At 41.4% G+C, this 20196-nt stretch overlaps 1 protein-coding gene and 1 long non-coding RNA gene across 3 annotated transcripts; one reads left to right on the top strand and one right to left on the bottom strand.

Annotated features, from left to right (window-relative positions):
• Positions 1-5177: 5177 nt before the first annotated feature.
• lnp1 (leukemia NUP98 fusion partner 1) lies at positions 5178-19520 on the bottom strand. 2 transcript variants are annotated; one of them, XM_044129727.1, is made up of 4 exons: positions 18864-19520; positions 8191-8424; positions 7702-7800; positions 5178-5881 (listed from the first exon to the last, which is right to left on the bottom strand). In XM_044129727.1, the coding sequence occupies exons 1-4, from the start codon at positions 19047-19049 to the stop codon at positions 5774-5776; spliced, it is 627 nt and encodes a 208-aa protein (XP_043985662.1). In that variant the 5' UTR covers positions 19050-19520; the 3' UTR covers positions 5178-5773. The 2 variants fall into 2 exon arrangements, with proteins under 2 accessions (XP_043985662.1, XP_043985661.1); XM_044129726.1 differs by lacking the exon at positions 5178-5881 and adding an exon at positions 6723-7462.
• On the top strand, positions 15631-16742 carry LOC122838786. Its single transcript, XR_006371953.1, has 2 exons — positions 15631-16451; positions 16655-16742. It is a non-coding gene; the product is annotated as an uncharacterized LOC122838786 (long non-coding RNA).
• Positions 19521-20196: the final 676 nt, after the last annotated feature.

Genomic DNA, 20196 nt, shown 5'->3' with positions numbered 1-20196 from the left:
ACTGTGTGTACCAAACCCCGTGGCTGAGTGTGTCCCACACTGTTTTATAGGAATAACCCACGCAGAGCTTGATTCCTGTGTGATCTCTTCCGCAACTGCTACAGAAACATATAGTTATTTATGGTAATTTATGTCTATGCAAAGTCAGTATTTGAAACATGTCACCTTAATGATAGTAATGGTAGTACTCTCTAAAAACTGCTGGTCTTTTCCTTTTACCTGAATTTTGGGCTTGTCTTTTAAAAACAGAAGTTGGCCAGTTTTAATTAACAATTGGTTTAAAAAACATTTGTCAATTTTGTTCTATCAGGCAGGTAAAAAGCTGCCATTGGCTGATCCCTGTGCAGTCAAACGATTTTAAAAATAAAATCTTGCTCTAATTTCCTGTTGGTTGGACCATAGACTACAAAATCAAACCAGATCAAAGAAAGCTAAACCAAATAACTTAGCATGACTAACCTTTTCATATCTAGGGAGTTTTATGTTCCCTTATTGTCACTTTGATTATGTTATTTATCTCTCCCACTTCAGCCATTATGTAACAAATTGTAACAACGTTCAGAACAGCCAGTAGCTTCTTTCCTTACTGAGGAGTTAGCAAAAGTGCGTATAGAAAAGACTAGAAAGAGCCTCATTATTATTCACAGACCACCATGTTGAAATGAACAACAAACTGATCTGAACCTCTTCCAAAGGATAAAATAAAGAGTGTAGATGATAAAAGAACGCTGATGTGAATGTCACTTATTTGTATTATTGACTTTAGTTCTTACAAGATGTAAGCTAACCAGTTTACCAGCTAGGTGATAAGCACTAGCTGGCGCTAGCTGTAGTTATTACACATTTTCCCTGTGCATTTATAGGTTCTTTCTTTCACAGACCTAAAACATGCACACCAGGTTAACAGGCTCCTCTGTAGTACCACTAGGTGGTGCGAAAGGAAATTTATTGTTAATCTTTGCATGTGTTCCGGAGGTCGAACACATGCAAAGATTACATGGAAACACAGTGGTCCAGTATTTGCCACAGTGGCATGATAAATTTGTGTTTCCAAAAAATGGGTTTTTTGACCCCGATGAAATTAGGTGTTAACCCCCAGGAAAAATGCAGTATGACCAGGATTTAAAAGCAGAACAAAAACACAGCTTTATTAGAGAAAAACAAAAAAACAAGAAACCTGAAAAAACCTGTGCAGGGGAGAGGATGTGTGAAGCCAGACGCTGTCAGACAAACTCTCTCCGTACATTTTGCACAACATCAGTTTTTATATATATATATATATATCTTTAGACGCCTAGGTGGCGGGAAAACAATTCCTAGAAGTAAAAAACAACACCTCTTAGAGCAACGGTCAAGTGGAACATCATGACCCAATTGATTTGTGCACACAGTAAAGTGTGGCTTCCTGTAACCACTTATTCACTTCACACCCCAAGAGTTCAACAGTTTAGACCGGCGGTTTAGACAGATGGGTGCAGATATTATTCTATCTTGGTCAGCAGCCAGGTGTCTGCACAAAGATAAGTTGCTGGGCAGAAATACGTTTAAAAGACGGAATGAGCTGCGACACGTCTGCACTTTGTGGGTGGTGTTTCCTGTCAACGTCTTCCTGTAAGAGGAAAGTGCAGCTTGGAGATGAGAGGCACCTTAACTTTAATAAGTAAGACACATTTAATAAAAAATATACTTAATTGAATGAATAACTTGGTTGATAAAAATAATACCAGTGAAAATAATTATTTTAGTTAACATAGGAGCTTAAAAGAACAACTCTTAATGCAAAAACACAAATTACTGAAAAAGGGTTCAGGCCATTGTTTCTCTGTACAAGCTTGTGAATTGATAGAGCTAACTCGTGTTTGTCAATTGGCTGCAGGAAAAACATACACATCAATTCTCGTTAGGCTTTCGGTGTCGTCCACAATTTTGGTGCCCTCTGGAAACAAAGAAATTTCCTTCGTCTGATGGCACACCTATTTTGAATCACAAATTTGTTTCTCAACTTCTAGATGCTGTGACACTCCCTTCTCGTGTCGCAATAATTAATTGTCAAGCCCACATCCCCTCAACATACCCAGTTTCAACAGGAAACGCTGCAACTCGCAAAGCAGGCAGCCGCACAACCTTGCAGCACCTCCTCTTACCTCTCTGCACGGAAACTTGACTTTTCCCTGACCGAGCTCCAAAAATTTGCTACCCCAGACCAAAAAACTACCTGGAAAACCTTCGGAGCTGCGCTCATCAACGAGGTATGGGTTGGATCGAACGGTAACCGCCTAAACATTTTTTCAGACCATGTGTCAGATGGAGGTATGCTAAGAGAAATAGACCGAGTCGTTTACCATCAATATTTTGGAATCAGCAGAACAATACTGTGGTAGCTGTGTAGTTTGCGCTGAATATGTCAAAAGGGATCAAATTACACACTAAGGGATCGCAGCCTGTAGTCACGGCATCATTTCAACACATTATGATGGATTTCATCAAATTAAGCCCAGCAGAAAACAAAAAATATTGCCTAGTAACAGTAGACTTGTTCTCAAAATGGGTCCAGGCATTACCACTAGCACTCATGAACATGTACATGCACCACCGCCAGAAACATCACCTCAGTCCTTTTGAAATTCTCTTTGCAGGACCACCTAACCTAAGGTTGGGACCCCCGCAGACACCAGGACCAGATACAATCACATGTGATGACAAAATGTTTAACTATTGCATCTCACTTACAGATCAGCTGAAAACTATCAGGCAGTAAGTCCTGCGAGGGTTACCCACTCCAGCAACCAAACCGCTGCGTGAACTGCAGCCAGGAGATTTTGAGTTTGTCAAAAGTTCCAGGAGGAAGCGGTGGAACCGCCCGAGTTGGACCGGACCCTACCAGGTGCTCCTGACCACGCACTCCACCATCAAGGCTGCTGAGAGGGCCACCTGCACAACTTTCCTATTATGGAGAAAAGACCCAATGGACCCCAATTGGTCTCCTATGTCATGCCCCTAGACATCCTCATCGATATTTCTAAAAAACACTTACCACCTGTGGAACAAGGTGGCGTCGCCATCTCAGCTGCCCTCCTGACTCTGGTTCAGACCATAAGACCCTCATTCCATGAACTGAAAATAATTTTTATGTGCATGTATGGCATCAATGTCACCGCAAAACTACTTGACCTGTTCGATGTCACAGTCCGCCTAGTCCACCCAAACTACGATGACCAAGACAACGCCCCCTACGCTGCTGCAGTGACTGCACTCCTGAACAAAATCAAAGAAATCTTGCCCACTCGATCCCAGTGTGATATCATCAGACAGTGTGTGCAAAAAGCCAACGAGACCCCAAATGATTATTTCCAACGCCTGTTAGAAGTTTTTAAAATTTACTCTGGACTACAGGAAGAAGAAGGCTGGCGTGACGCACCACACCTCACCCCATTTGAATATTTTCTGTGCACCAACTTCTTAGATGGACTAATAGAACCAATAAGAGAGGCTGTAAAGAAGTCCTACATTGGCTGGGACCAAGGACCCCGTATTACTAAGATGAAAAGCCATGCCACTCATGCATACAAGAAGTTCATCGACAAAAAAGAAAAAGAGCAAAAGAAAAAGGAAAAGATGATGGAAGATGCTCAATTAGCCTTTTACCAAGCAGTCCCAAGACTACTACAGGTTTTGATCAACCTCCAACAACGTGGCTGTCCTCCAGGCCCACCTCAAAACCAAGGCCCCTACACATACAGCTCCCGCGACTCCTGCTACAACTGTGGACAGAGAGGACACTGGGCTCGGTTCTGCCCACACTAAAGAAATCCAAAAAAAGGACAAGGATTCAACCCTAACTCCAATCCAGGAATTTAACAAGCACCTTAGGTTTAGGCCCACCCTGTAGACGCAACGTCGAACAGGGACAGCATGACAACACCAGACTGCTGAAACTGCCGGCCCTGGGAGGAACCATTGGGATGCTGGTCCTCCTCATCTCGGCCATCATCATACTCCAACTCGAGCCTCCAGCACCGCCTATGACAGTACCCCCACCACGATTCTACAACATCAGCAGGTTGAAGTCACGTTCCCTACAAGGACTTTCCAACAATAACCTGATGAGAAAAAAAAGAAACACATTTCAAAACACCGGAGCCCCACAGTCTTGTAAGAACGTCTTCGGAGAGGAAGCCACCGCTGCTGAAATGAACCATGTTGAAGGCACCACCATGTCCATAAGACTCAACACCTGAAGCTACCTTGTCTCATAAATGTTTTCGAAAACCCCAAGGTCCAGCAAATGCTATTTGAAACTTATGTCCAGTTCCAGAACCTCCGGGAAGAAGGTGTTAGGTTTGTACTGGAGCGCCCCGAATGACCACCCCCATAAAAGGACACATAGAACACCTGTAAATAATACCTTTTACTTTCTATTTTTATTATACCTTCTTTGCCTTTGCTTAAACCATCAAAGGACTGTCCCTCACAAAAACAGCAGCCTTCCAAACACAACCTGTGATTGAAATAACTCAAACCACACCAGCTGGGAAGGTTAATTTATGATGTTTTATTGTGTTGTCTCTCCTGTCAGAACATGCATTATATTCACATAAATTTTAGCTATTGTATTGTTCCTTATGGAACAAAAGGGAGGAATTTTGAAAGGAAATTTATTGTTTAATCACGTTTTATCATTTATTGCATTAACCATGCTGTTTCATTATTAGCAGTTCTCAGAATTTTATGTGTGAAGATGATTAAAAGGTGTTGGTTCCGTTGTTAAGACCAGATAAGTTGTTTGTCTCTGCAGAAGTCACGCCACAGTCTATACAAGCAAGACAAGGAAGCTCATCTTGTGGTATACGACTGTGGTTACATTTATGCAAAAATGTGCGCAGGAACTAGTTTCGCACCTCTGAATAATTTCTAGAAATGTATCATTCCTTTGTTTCTTTTTGCAAAGCCACAACCCATGTTTAGTGCAAACATCTGTATATAAGATGCATCCTCTGTAACCTTGTTCAGAGCTCACTGACAGATTTAATCTGCCTGTGCTGTTCTCCATCTGCAGATGCTCATTAAATCTGATTTGTTCTCCACTATTTGCCCAAGTCTCGGTCTCTGATTTTGTGCAAGTTTACAGTGGGATTATGTGTCCAGGCATGGCTGTCCATCTCACCCTCTCTTAGACCCATTGACAGGGTTGATTCATTTTTCTGTTTGTTTAGCAATTCAAGTTGTGGACTTTTTTTTTCTGCTTACTTTTTGGTAATATTCACGTTTGATATTATCATCTTTAATTAAAACCCACACTCATTATGCTGTTGTGGCAAATCAGTCGTTCTTTGGCATAACCAGGACTGAGACATCAAGATAACCAGAAATATCTTGTTTTTCATCCAACCAGCAATTTTAAGAGTCCACTTTTATGACAAATTGAGGTAAAACCTTTGTGAATTAGCCTCCCTCGTAGGAGTTTGTTTCAGCTGATGTTACACATACAAATAAGCTGCCTGTTGTCTGGAGCTGAGTTCGCTTAGTGTGTCCTTTAGTTTTGCTGTAAGCAGTTCTGACCGACCAGTACGGCCGCAGGTTCTCCCGAAACGTGAGCTCCTCAGATCTCATTGCTCGGCAGCAAAGTCTGTCTGCTAGCTGGAGGATCCGGGCCGCTCCGAGACGAGAAGACAATCTAGAAGTGGGTCGCCATGCAGAGGGAAAGTAGTTGGGACGTGCTGGAGGTCTCAGCGGCTGGGAGGTCACAGGGATAAACATGCAAGTGCAAGGGCCGTCAAGGGACAGTGGTGCGGGACGAAGACCAGTAGAGAGGCTTTAAGACGGAGACGTGGGCGCGGCACGTGGGGCATGTCTGCCTCTTCCACAGCCACTGCTCCATGCACTGAAACACCACAGAACAGACGGGAACGTCACCCACATTTATTGGCTAACTGAGTCGGTGATTTATACACATAAGTTCTCATGGCAGCATGTCATTTCCTGTGAGATCCTCAGAAAACAGTTTCCTGTGTTTAAAGATGGATAAAGCAGGGGAGTGCTGTGGTGGCGCAGGGGGTTAGCACGCCCCACGGTTGGAGGCCCCAGTCATCGACGCGGACGTCACGGGTTCGATTCCTAGTCCCGGCGACCCCCACCGCATGTCCTCCCCCCTCTCCCTGCTCTCCTCGCAAAAAATACGGGCCACTAATGCCGCAAAAACTATTTCTGGGAGTCTCACTAGAAAAATAATCCAAAGTTCTGAGAAATTTAACACAATAGCAACTCTGGTTTCAAGGTCCACACTTGGATTGTAATAAAACAGGGTCACCTATTAAAGTACATTGATGTCTGAGCATACTCAAATATACATATACACATATGCAGATGTTTTACCTACTTCATGCATTTCTTTAATGTAAAGTGTAAGTTGACAGACAATGTTTACACCAGGTGTTGTAGCTTGCAGAAGTATTTATACCCAAGGAAAGATTTCACAGTAACTCTGGAGAGCAGCACAGACTGTACACACCATCAATCTGGACTTTAATGGAGAAGTGGCAAAAAGGAAGACATTGTTAAAAGAAATCCACGAAGACTCATTTGCAGTTTGCTGCAGGTTCATGCAGGGAACGCAGCAATCATAAGAAAAAATGATGCTCCAGTCAGAAATGACCAAAATGAGGCTTGCTTCACGCAAAATGCTTTCAGATGCGAGAAACTATCACTGTACATCACCCTGAATAAGGTTTTCTTTAAACGGGGTCAAAGAAGCTACTAATAGATAATGAAATGATGGATTGGGATAAATACAGGGCAACCCTTCAATCACTATCGTTTTCCTTCTGCTTCACTTTTTGTGGGCCAACCACACAAAATCCCAAGAAAATACATTTAATTTTGGGGTTGCAACTTGACAAAATGGAAAGTTCAAACACTTTAAAGACTTTTGCAAGGATCTCTTCAAGCTCATAGACTACAAAACCCTCTGGTACAGCTAATACTGCATATTATTAAACTCAAATGACCACATTTATTTACATACAGTCACAAAAACTAAGTGATTCTCTGACAACTTATTGCTTTTAATTGTAAATTCAAACCTTTACACTACTGCAAATTTAGTGCCTCACTGTGAAGGGGAAGAGGTTAACCAGAACACCAAAATCTGACCAAACCCAAAGAGCTCATAGGTCAGCTTTCAGGAGACATTTTCAGGATTTGCAGATTCAGACACGCTGAAATAAAGCAAGAAGGAATCCTCCTGATCATTGTAGGAATCACTAAATAAAAAAAGATGTCGCCCTTCTGAGAGATTTCAGCGATGCCTTCGCAGGGAAAGCTGTCGACTCGGGGCGAGCTGCTCCTTCGCTGAGGAAATCCACCCATCCACAGACTTTCTCCTCTCCTCCGTCAGTCTCCTGAACAGACCGGCCACTGTGTCGCTGCCTCTGCGCGGCGCGCTCGCCTCTAGCCGCCGGGCTTCCTTCAGCACCCATCAGAAGGAGACATCAGACTCAGTCAACGCCAAGTTGGGGGTCAACGGTTTGTGAGGACGCTCCATGCATCTACAGAGTCATTAGCTACTGGGTCGCTGTTTTCATACCAGGCCCCGTCATGCGCATGCAGGATTGAGATTTGAGATCTGATCTGTGGCATGCTTGGGATCACGTTGAACACAGACAGGAAGTATGCGGTGGATCTGTCCTGAACACGACCTCTTACCTCTTTGTGGAAGCGGTGTGTGCAGCGAAGTTCTTGAACTCCCTCTCCATTCTTGCACATGTCTTCATGGCAAATCAGGCATGTCTTGTCTTTATCGCTCTATGAAACATCAAGAGGAACGAGATTTTCAGCGTCAGTGTCAGCAGCTCTTTTGTTTCTGATACTTTTATACAAAACTACAAAGGGACATGTGAGGGATTCCATTCGCAAGGAGAGGACAATGATGTCACAAATCTGTATTAGTGTTACAGTGTTACATTTAGATTCCCCAGAAACTCCTTACTTAGGACTGAAAGTTCTGCTAATAGGAGCTTTTTATTGTTGTTGTTACATCATGCAGATCTCACATGTCTTCTATCCTGCGTGCACATTAAGATAACAGAACCTTAATGCCCTCTAAGCACTCCTTAATCCCGACAGGCTTCACCAAAAACAACTAATCAAGAAGTTAAATAATATTCTTTATGCAACATAGACATCAGTTCTAACCAGACACATGGTTTTCTTGTCAGTGAAGCACAGCCTCTTCTGGAAGGACTCAGTGATCTCTGGGATGGAGGTGATGCGGCTCTCCGTGACGGCAGTCTTGGGCCGGTTTTCGTCCGAGGAGATGCGATGAACCCTCTGGTGAGGCCTGACCTCCCCCTTGTCGTCCCTCGTTTTGGGAATGGGCGCGTTGGTCGCTGTGTGGATCTTGTTTTGCCTCATGGCATCCAGTTGTGTCTGTGCATCACACAAACGAAGAGAAAACGGGTGTTATTGCGGGATTTGTTCTTTTCTTTTCTTTTCTTTTTTTTTGCTGAAAATACAAAGAGCCTCAGTGAGAGTTTCAATAAATGAGAAAACCACTCTGCTACTAATGTCCTTAGATAACATCAACTAATTATAGCTGACCTCTTAACTCAGTTTAGCCAGTTAATTCATTAGCTATAATCTGACCGCTGTGAGATGCAAGGCAAGTATTCCTTAAGGTGATGTAAGGTGAATATTCTACGTTTAATTCGGCTCCCCGATGTTTTTCTGTCTGACTAAAGCTAAGTTATGTCAGAGCTCAATGGTGCTTTACTTCCAAGCAAAATGAACAAAATTTACTGAGCTGCTTCTCAGGAATTATATCACACAATCTCTTTTACTAGTGAAAGCTAGAGATGCTCCTATCCGATATTAATATCTGTATCGGTCCCGATATTAAAAAAAATTTCTAGATTGATTACCTGTGACAATGTACCCGATCCATAAGGGCAGATCTATTCAGTCTACTTCTATGCTTTGTACTTTGAGCAACGTCATGCTTTACTATTTATTGCCATTGCATTTTTGTCAGTTTGTTTATTTATCATTGAACGTTGTGCTCCTAATTTCACCCACTGAACAAATTGAAGTTGTGTTGTTTTTACATGTTTGTAAAACTATTGGTGTATTTAAGTGTGCAAAGTTATCAAATAAATTTGTAATTGAGTACATTTACATCTGTGTTTAAAAAAAAACACAGGAAAATGTCTTAAGTCAATTCAGCACTGTTTTTCTGTATTGGATCGTTATGAGACAACACTAAACCTCAGATATCTGTATGGGCATTGGAAGTGAAAACAGTGCATCCCTAGAAAAGGCAAAATATACATTAAAACATATATTTATGTGTTATATGAAAAAAAAAATCCTGTGGAAAGTGACTCCATGTATCTATCTTGCCTTTATTTATGGCTAATTCATATACCCATGTAAACATTTTTGGGGTAACAGTCAAGGGACTAAAGAAACACTGTAAATGGCTACTAAATGTTAAAATTCTCCTTCTTGTTCATTAGTCAAACAGTGACACCTTGTGGTTAATTTGTGCTTTTATTTTGAATAACGCTAGACTTCTTCTTCGTGTGTTTTGTGGTTCTGCACTTCCTGTTCTTGCTAAGCGTGATGAGTCAGCGTTAGATCCTGAAGAAAGCTAAAGAAAATCGTTAAAATAGCGCCCTTGGAAAGCAGAATGAGGTATGAATATGTGCAATTGTGATTTATAATAATAAATGTTTATTTAAAAACAGTAGAACGTCATTAGTTTATTTGTTTAAAAACGAAACTGTGTGTTGACGAGCTAAGGACAACGTATTCGTATGTGTGAACATTAATATGCTAATTTTATACAAAAGTTAAGCATGTACAACAATTCTGTATTCTTTTATTTCATGCTACAGTTTTCACGGTGTCTAAAGATTAAACTGCACCCGTTTGGAACTCCCTGCGTCTGGCTGTTTATTCCAAGTGGCCGCTACAGTGAAAACTCACCGCAAGAGACCAGATCTTTCGGCAGTGAAGCTGACACCATCCTTTCTGGAAGCCAGCTGTCTCCAGTCGGACCAATGATCTCACACAGGCAAGATAAACCATAAAGTTAAAGTGGACCATCACATGAACAAGCTCACAACATAACTGAATTGGCGTAGTGTGTCTTCAGTGAACCCAAAGCAGTTGAAGAAAGCAAAAAATGTCACTTCCAACAGAGAAAACAGATAATGCTGTAGACATGCCACTCAGGTCTAGCTCCAGAGAAAGAAAACTAACAGAAAAAGGCCAAGAGATGCACATCCAAGAGAACAAAAAACGTGAGAAAACATTCCACAAGGTCTATGATTCTTGGAAGTGGGTGGCAAGAGAAAGTAGGAAAAAACTAAAGGCCCTCTGTACATTAGAAGAACTCAATGATTTACAGGAAACCATTCAAGCAAAATATGATGCTGTAAGACTACAGTACGAACCCATTCTACATAACAGTAACACCACAGCAGAGATTGTCAAAAGGATGGAAGCCTGTGTTACGCTCACAAAAGAAATTTGTGACCTCATAAACAATCGTACAGAGACTATTGATAAAGATTATAATAGTCATCTTGAGAAAGAAAGAGTAAGAGAAACATTAAACAAAGATGAATATGGATCTATCTTTGGTCACACTCAAACTGAAACTGTAAGCTCATCTAAATCATCAGAGAGTTCAAGCAGCCATTCCAACTCATCTAGTACTAATGACAACAAAGCAGATGCACAAGCAGAGCTTGCTGCTAAAGTGGAACAATCAAAGGCCACAAAAGAAATTCAAGCACAACAAGCACAGCTCCAAAAATTAGAAAACGAATGGAAACTTAAAGAGTCAAAGATGCTGTCAGAAATGAAGCAAAAAGAAGTGGAAATGCAACAACAACTGGATCAAGAAAGAGCAAAACTGCAGCGGTTAAAAGAAGAAAAGGAACTAGCTGTAGCAGCAGCTCGTGTGAGAGCATACGATGAATTTGAACGCTGTGTAAGCAATGTTGAAGAAGTTGAAGATCTTAATTACAGAACTAACCCTGTCTTCTCTAGAGATAAACCCTGCTTAAATCCAGATGCTGCATTTTTCCAGCCTTACCAATCAGCTCCAGAGGTGACAACAAATCCAGAGACATCCAATCTAGCTGAAGCAATTGCCAGCTCATTAAGCATGAGTCGCTTACCAGTCCCTGAACCCACAGTATTCAGTGGAGATCCTTTAAGGTTTACTGATTGGAAAATGTCATTTATGACTCTTATTGACAGAAAGCCCCTCCCAGCTAGTGAGAAGATGTTTTATCTCAGAAACTATCTTGCTGGAGAAGCATAAAGCTGTTGAAGGTTTCTTCTACCGTGACTCAGAAAGTGCATACATTGGTGCTTGGAAAGTCTTACAGGACAGATATGGCAACGCTTTCATTATACAGAAAGCTTTTCGTGACAAGCTTGCAAGATGGCCAAAGATCAATGCAAATGACTCACTTGCACTACGTGAGTTTTCTGACTTCCTCCAAGGCTGTAAAGAAGCAATTCCACATGTCAAGGGATTAGCTATCCTCAATGACTGTGAAGAAAACCATAAGTTGCTCAAAAAATTACCTGAATGGATTGTTCGCAAGTGGAGTCGAATAGTAGTGGATGAACTTGATGAATCAGGTGATTATCCAGATTTTAAATGCTTCACAGAGTTTTTGAGCAAAGAGGCAAAAATAGCGTGTAATCCCATCGCCTCACCCCTGTTGGGCAATTTCAAGTTTGCAGATGACAGAACCCCAAAGAGAGCCAAAACTTTCAACACAAATGCACAACAAAAAGGTTTCAGTCATGGGGCACAAGATACAAATAGCTGTAAACCAAAATCACTGTGCTATGTTTGTAAAAGTGAGGACCATGGCATCACCAGGTGTCCCGCTTTTGCTTCAAAGAGTGTTGAAGATAAAAGGACATTCATACATGAAAATCGGCTCTGCTTTGGTTGCCTGAGAAGAGGTCATGTGACCAAGGATTGTAAGAGACGACACACATGCAATATATGCAGACGTCGTCATCCAACCTGCTTACATGAAGAGAGGAAGGAAAAACCTGTGGAGACAACAACAAATAGCTCCACTTCCACAGAACCACCTTCAAGCCAAGAAACACACAGAGTTGTGTCCCATACATCAACACAGCATACTTCTGCCACCACCAGTATTGTACCAGTACTTGTGTCTTCACTACAAGAGCCACATAGAGAAATACTAACATATGCAATGCTGGACACACAAAGTGACTCAACATTTGTGTTAGAAGATGTCATTGACAGACTGAATGTGGATTCTCATCCAACAAAGCTGAAGCTCAGTACTATGACTGCTGTCGACACAATCATTTCCAGCAAGAGTGTTCATGGTCTACAAGTTCGAGGACTTAACTCTGAGAGTCGCATCCAACTACATCAAGCTTACAGCAGAGATTTTATCCCAGTGGACAAGTCGTACATCCCAACGAAAGAAACTGCATTAATGTGGCCTCATCTCAGAAACTTGGCAGATAAGTTACCACCCGTTCAAGACTGTGATGTAGGGCTTCTCATTGGATACGACTGTCCAGCTGCTTTAGCTCCACTTGAAGTTATAACAGGTGACCAAAACCAACCCTTTGCACAAAGATCAGAACTAGGATGGAGTATAATAGGCTCATCAAATCCCCACCTAGACAGACAAGGAAGTCAAAGCTTTGTGCATCGACTCTCAGTAAAGGAGCTACCAATCCCATCAGCGACTGACATTTTAAAGACCTTAGAATCGGATTTCATGGAGAGAAGCTACGAAGATAAATATGTGTCCCAAGATGATGTTAATTTTATACAGTTTCTCAGTAACAACATCACACAGAAGGATGACGGGCATTATGAAATGCCTCTCCCATTCAAAGGCAGCAATCCGCCTAATCTACCGAACAACAAAAGACTAGCCCAAGTTCGCCTGCAGTGTCTTAAGAAAAAATTAAAGGCCAACAAACACTACTATGAACAATACAAAACATTCATGGAAGAAACCATAAATAAGGGTGATGCAGAGCCTGCCCCTACAATATCTGAGGGAGAAACAGAGTGGTACCTTCCACATCATGGCATCTACCATCCCAGAAAACCAGATAAGCTGAGAGTTGTTTTTGACTGTTCAGCCAAATTCCATGGTGTTTCTCTTAACGACACATTGCTCACTGGGCCTGATTTAATCAATCCTTTGTTAGGAGTGCTATGTCGCTTCAGGAAAGAGACCATAGCAATAATTTGTGACATAGAAAGAATGTTTTACCAATTTTCTGTCACTCCTGAATCCAGAAATTATCTTAAATTCCTCTGGTGGAAAGGTGGAGATTTGGAGAAAGAACCACAGGAGTACAGAATGGCAGTTCATCTCTTTGGAGCTGCATCATCTCCAGGATGTGCTAATTTTGGGTTAAAACATCTGGCACAGCAACACAAGACTAACTATCCTCAAGCAGCCACATTTATTGAGAAAAACTTTTATGTGGATGATGGCTTAGTTAGTGTGCCATCAGTTGAGGAAGCCAAGAAACTGATCATTGAGTCACAAGAGTTGTGTAAAAAAGGAGGCTTACGGCTTCATAAATTCAACTCAAACAAGGAAGCTGCTCTCGCCTGCTTGGATCCTTCGGAAGTAGCAGCAGCCATCGAGCCCCGTGGTTTGGATCCAGCCTCATCAGAGCGTGCACTCGGCATTCAGTGGTTGATAAAGAACGACACCTTCGTTTTTAACATCAGCTTAAAAGATCAACCTTCAACCCGCCGTAGCTGCTTGTCCATCGTTGCTTCACTTTATGACCCTCTTGGATTCATTGCTCCATTCAGCCTTAGTGGAAAACTTATCCTTCAAGAGCTTTGTCACAGAGGCATAGGATGGGACGATCCTCTCCCAGAAGATATAAAGCCACGGTGGGAGAAATGGATAAACGATCTACTGAAATTGAAAGAGATCTCGATTCCAAGATGTTATCACCCCCCTGACTTCCACAACATTGTCAGAGTAGAGCTGCACCATTTTTCTGATGCCAGTTGTGTAGGATATGGTGCATGTTCTTACCTGAGGTACATAAATGACAAAGATGAAGTCCATTGCAGTCTTGTGATAGCAAAGGCAAGGGTTGCTCCCTCAAAGGTCACAAGTATCCCAAGATTAGAACTAGCAGCAGCAGTGGTTTCTACAAAGGTCAGTGTTATGCTAAAATGTGAACTTGACCTGAAGATTGATCAAGAATTTTTCTGGACTGACTCACGAGTTGTACTAGGGTACATCAATAATGATGCTCGAGGTTCCACATATTTGTTGCCAACCGCGTTCAACTGATTAGAAATAACAGTGATCCTAATCAGTGGCATTATGTTGAAACCTCAGAAAACCCTGCGGATTATGCATCCAGAGGTCTTTGTGCTTCAGATATTCATTCGACAAACTGGCTGCAAGGACCGAGGTTTCTTTGGGAGCATGAGTTACACCTAACACCCAGCAATTCAACAGAATTACTTGTCGGTGATCCTGAAGTAAAGACAATTCAGGTGCTTGTAACTGAAGTCAAAGACAGTAATGACATCCTCAAACGCCTGAATCGGTTTTCCTCTTGGACAACACTTCTAAAGGTGGTTGCAAGAATCAAGAGACTGGGTTCAAAGCAACGACATAGTGAACATGTGACTGTTGAAGAGCGTGAAAAGGCTGCTGAAACAGTGATTAAGATTGTACAACAACAAGCCTTCCCAAATGAGATAAAGATGCTTGAAGGTGAAAAGAACATTCCAAACACCAGCGCTTTTTCAGTTTTGATCCTATCTGGTCTGAAGGGCTTCTCCGTGTGGGTGGGAGATTAAAGCAGTCATCTCTCTGTCTTAAAGTCAAGCACCCAGTGATACTACCCAGCAACAGTCATATTACTAAGCTGATTGTGTCCCACTACCATGCTAAGACATGCCATCAGGGTCGAGGCCAGACACAAATGGAGCTTAGAACCAATGGATTCTGGGTCATTGGTGGGAGTAAGTTGGTGGCCAAGCTGATACGCGATTGTGTGTTTTGCAGAAAACTTAGGAGGCCAACAGAAAAGCAGAGAATGGCTGACCTTCCTAAAGAACGCGTCGAATCCTCTGCACCTTTCACATATAGTGGCATGGATTGTTTTGGCCCTTTCATTGTGAAGAAAGCCCGCAAAGAGTGCAAAAGATATGGCCTAATTTTCACATGTCTCTACTCTAGAGCTGTCCATATCGAAATGCTTGAAGATCTGTCGACTGACTCATTCATAAATGCACTGAGATGCTTTATAAGCATTAGAGGAGCTGCGACAACTGCACTGTGATCAAGGCTCTAATTTTGTTGGTGCCAAGAATGAGTTCACACAAGCACTGAAACAATGTGACACCAAGTTACTAGAAGTTTTCTTGACTGATAAACAGTGTGAATTTGTTTTCAATTCCCCCTCTGCCAGTCATGCAGGTGGTATCTGGGAAAGACAGATCAGAACCATCAGAAACGTGTTGAATGCTACCTTTGCACAGTGCTCAGGCCGACTTGATGACGCCTCCCTCAGGACATTGCTATATGAGGCCATGGCTATTGTCAACAGCCCATTAACAGTGGATGGAATCAATGATCCTCAAGCATTGGAGCCCATAACACCGAACCATCTCATTATGATGAAATCTAAGATTGCTCTTCCTCCCCCTGGAGTGTTTGTCAAAGAGGACCTATATGCCACAAAGAGGTGGAGGAGAGTCCAGTATCTCATTGAACAATTCTGGAGTCGCTGGAAAAGAGAATATTTATTGAACATTTCCATGAGACAGAAATGGCACTCAGCTCAGCGCAACCTGAAAAAAGAGGACATTGTCATTATCAAAGATGATAACCTTCCAAGGAATCAGTGGCAACTAGGTCGAGTGGTTGAAACTGTTCAAGGCAGTGATGGCTTGGTCCGTCGAGTCAAAGTTCAAGTTGGAGAGCGAAAGTCAAATTCCTCTTCTAAACCCTCAGTTATTGAGAGGCCAATCCAGAAATTGGTTCTTCTTTTGGAAAATTAATGAGAACAGAAGAACAACTTTTGTACAGTTCATTTACTTCCTGATAGTTTATGCAAACATATTCATTTAGTAGAGTCAGGAAATCCTGTTCAATTGATTTACCCTTTATATGTTACTTTGTTCTTTCATTGTGACAGGATTTGGTGGGAGTGTAAATGGCTACTAAATGTTAAAATTCTCCTTCTTGTTCATTAGTCAAACAGTGACACCTTGTGGTTAATTTGTGCTTTTATTTTGAATAACGCTAGACTTCTTCTTCGTGTGTTTTGTGGTTCTGCACTTCCTGTTCTTGCTAAGCGTGATGAGTCAGCGTTAGATCCTGAAGAAAGCTAAAGAAAATCGTTAAAATAGCGCCCTTGGAAAGCAGAATGAGGTATGAATATGTGCAATTGTGATTTATAATAATAAATGTTTATTTAAAAACAGTAGAACGTCATTAGTTTATTTGTTTAAAAACGAAACTGTGTGTTGACGAGCTAAGGACAACGTATTCGTATGTGTGAACATTAATATGCTAATTTTATACAAAAGTTAAGCATGTACAACAATTCTGTATTCTTTTATTTCATGCTACAGTTTTCACGGTGTCTAAAGATTAAACTGCACCCGTTTGGAACTCCCTGCGTCTGGCTGTTTATTCCAAGTGGCCGCTACAAACACCACCTACTAATTCATAACCAGACGGAGAGAAGGTCACACAAAATTACAGCAACAAAACAAGCACTTAAGAATTTTGACTCAATTGACCCCTTAACTGGTGGCGAAAAAGGCAGCGTATTCAAACAAACTAGATTTGTCCCATGCATGGGGTACCGTCACTTAAGGGCTTAAAATGAGCTAACAAAAATATGAGCTAAAAACAATTTCATGCTTTAAAGTAGACGATTTCATTAACCATGTAATGTTTCAATGTTTTGCACCTTTACAGCATCTTTTGTGTAGTCTTAGTTTTGGTAATAACAATATTAAAAATAATCAATAAAGAAAATAAATCCCCACTTTTCTGAGTGAGCAAAATGCACATGTCAAAAACTATTTTCCTAAATGCTCCAATGCAGATTTGGACCATGAATGTGTCAGATAACACACAGCAGCTCCTTGTTGGACAAAAATCTCATTTAATAAAGTTCATCTGTCATGGCAGGTAAAACAAAATGATTTATTTATGTAAAGTCTACTTACTGGGACTGAGTTGTTGAGAAAAATGTCTCACACACACACACACATGCAAGCAAAAAATAGTAAATATCTTTGACCAAGTCCAAACTGACATATGCACAAACGTAATAAATCAAATCAATTTAATATTTCATTCAGAGATGGACCAGTCGATCAAACAACAATAGGAATCAGACAACCGCTTCTGATCAGTGATCGAGTCACGTACCGAAGCAGCTGGAGGGGGTTTCCATTGATTAATTGTCAGAAAGCATCGGAGTCAGTTGATTCGAGAATCATCAGATCAGAGGTCAGAGAAAACTGTAAACCAATATTAGCCAGGAAATTAATGAGCCATCCGTCTCTTTGTTTTTCTCATTGTAGGTTACATAATGGTTCATTGTCCATCCAGTCTGATCCAGAATTAGCCACCATCCCCCACAAAAACAAAACAAAGCTCTATGTATTTCATTAATTTCTCCCATATCTCTAAATAATTGTAAACATGAAAACTTTTGAAGGTTTCTCTTTAATTGATGAAACTTTAATAATATAGACCAACAAGGTGCTAACTATGAAAAAGCAATATAATATAGTTTAAAACACAAAAGGATCAAGTTTAAAAAAAGATATTCAATGTGCCACTGAATGAGCAACAAACCCTCAGTTTATTAATATCAGCAATGTTTGCTACATTATCTACTGAATGCACACAGCTATTTTGAATTGTAGACTGCAGGGGGCGTGCTTAGTGTTCCTACAACTGGGATCTTAAGATTTGACGTCTGAATATCAGGAGAAATCAATTTAGAAAAAACAATAATTAATAATGATTAAAAAAAAGAGATCAGTTTAGCAGTCAGATGTGGAACAAACACATCCTACATTCTATAGACTCTCTCAGCTCCCTTCACTATCTTTAACAGGGCCCAGTGTTCCACAACGATGCATTCATACCTACTATCTGCAGAGCCAGACTTTAGAAAGGGTTGCCAGTGGCAGTAGCCCAGGACTTCAGTTCATAGGGGGCTCCCACATATTTTTAAAAGTTTTTTTTTTTTAACAAATGCATGTTTTGCAGACATTGTCCTTTATCTAAGAGTCATTTGTCCATATCAGGTGAGTTGTGCAAATATTTGGGGATTGTTTTATTAACGTAAACAATACTCAAGTATTGGAAAATTATAGTTATGATAATTCTTTTTTGGAACAACATGTTGAGCTCATGGCCAAGAGAAGTATGAAACCTACGACTACCCAATTGTGTATAGAACTACCTATTAATATACTTTCATTTGCATTAGCAAAATATTTTTTCTCTGGTACATCGAGCACCAAAACAGCTTCCAGCTCAAGAGCCCACATTCTTGTAAATAAGGCCCTGAGTGATTCTTACACATGCGGTATTTATCAAGGCAAATTCCAGGTCAGGACTTCTTTCTACAACAAGTCATAAAAGATCAGGCATTCACGTGGAAGGGAACAGTGCAGACATGAATAAAAGTCATGTCTTGCTGTCATAAAATAGCCCAGACATGAAAAGTTGTTTTTCTGTGTACATTACGCTGCTCTGAAAAAGTCAATTCAAGTGGAACTGAGTGCATGCGGGTGTTGCTCCTGTCCTTACCACGGTGGGGAGTGATGCTCTGCGATCGAGGTTTGTTTTCGAAGGCCGTCTGAAACTACGTTTTCTCTCTCTGGAGTGTCCGCCGTCCGTTCCGTGACCCCAGTAGCTACTCATCCAATTGGTGAAGTTCCCATCATCGTCCTCGTCGTTTTCCATCACGATAGCGGGCAGCAGTCTGAGGGACATGATCACTGCTGTGTGTACACAGAAACACACACGCAGGCACAGGCAGCCTCTTGGCTCAGCAAACCCAGCAGAACAGACTCAAATGAGATCCCAGCTCAGTGATGCAGAAAGCAAAGACCACGCTCAGCTGACCCACTAAAGTCTCTGACTGCCCCGCCAAACACGAACGTCCCACAGGGGGAAGGTAACGTCTACTGGATGCCACTACGGAGCCTCAGGACGCTTTTCGTCTGTGTTGTTGTTGTTGTGTTATTCCTGGATAAGCCAAAAATAAAACAGCAGAGCTTTCGCTTGAGTCTTTAAATAAGAGAATCCTTGGTAAGCTATTTACCGTGTGGCTGGCAGAGAGTTAAAGAAATGGAGATGCTGGGAGGCGGGAGACACGGAGTTACAGCTAGTAGTTTTGTTTTCCTTTTTCATTGGGTGGCTGATGTGGCCTCTGCTTTAAATCTTTCCATTACAGTGGCGGGCCTGCGGGTAAACAGCCGATACTCCAATTCGCCCATACTTTCCACTCGCAGAACACATCAAACCTGTCAATAATTATGGAGTGCCGGGATCTGTGTCTCCCACGCGGCACGGAGAGCCAGGGGCTCCCTGTGGCAAACGGGACAAACCACGTCTCTTCAGGATAGCCTGTCTACCGCTGCACACCTCCCTGTATTTTGTTGTTTCATAGTGTCTTTTTTCAAGGCTCTCATGGAACTTTACAAATTAAAGTTTGTAGTAGAACTGCAAACTTTAATTTGTTGTAATGGGAGTTTGTGTAATTGATAATTGTAAATCTAAAGTCTTAGTTTTCTAACGTGTAGTTTGCATTTTACTAAATAGATAGATAGATAGATAGATAGATAGATAGATAGATAGATAGATAGATAGATAGATAGATAGATAGATAGATAGATGGATGGATGGATGGATGGATGGATGGATGGATGGATGGATGGATGGATGGATGGATGGATGGATGGATGGATGGATGGATGGATGGATGGATGGATGGATAGATAGATAGATAGATAGATAGATAGATAGATAGATAGATAGATAGATAGATAGATAGATAGATAGATAGATAGATAGATAGATAGATAGATAGATAGATAGATAGATAGATAGATAGATAGATAGATATCATTTGTGGCCA

This window comes from Gambusia affinis, linkage group LG10 (genome assembly GCF_019740435.1).
Source record: "Gambusia affinis linkage group LG10, SWU_Gaff_1.0, whole genome shotgun sequence".
NCBI classification, from domain to species: domain Eukaryota; kingdom Metazoa; phylum Chordata; class Actinopteri; order Cyprinodontiformes; family Poeciliidae; genus Gambusia; species Gambusia affinis.
This window is presented reverse-complemented; position numbering and strand designations above follow the sequence as displayed.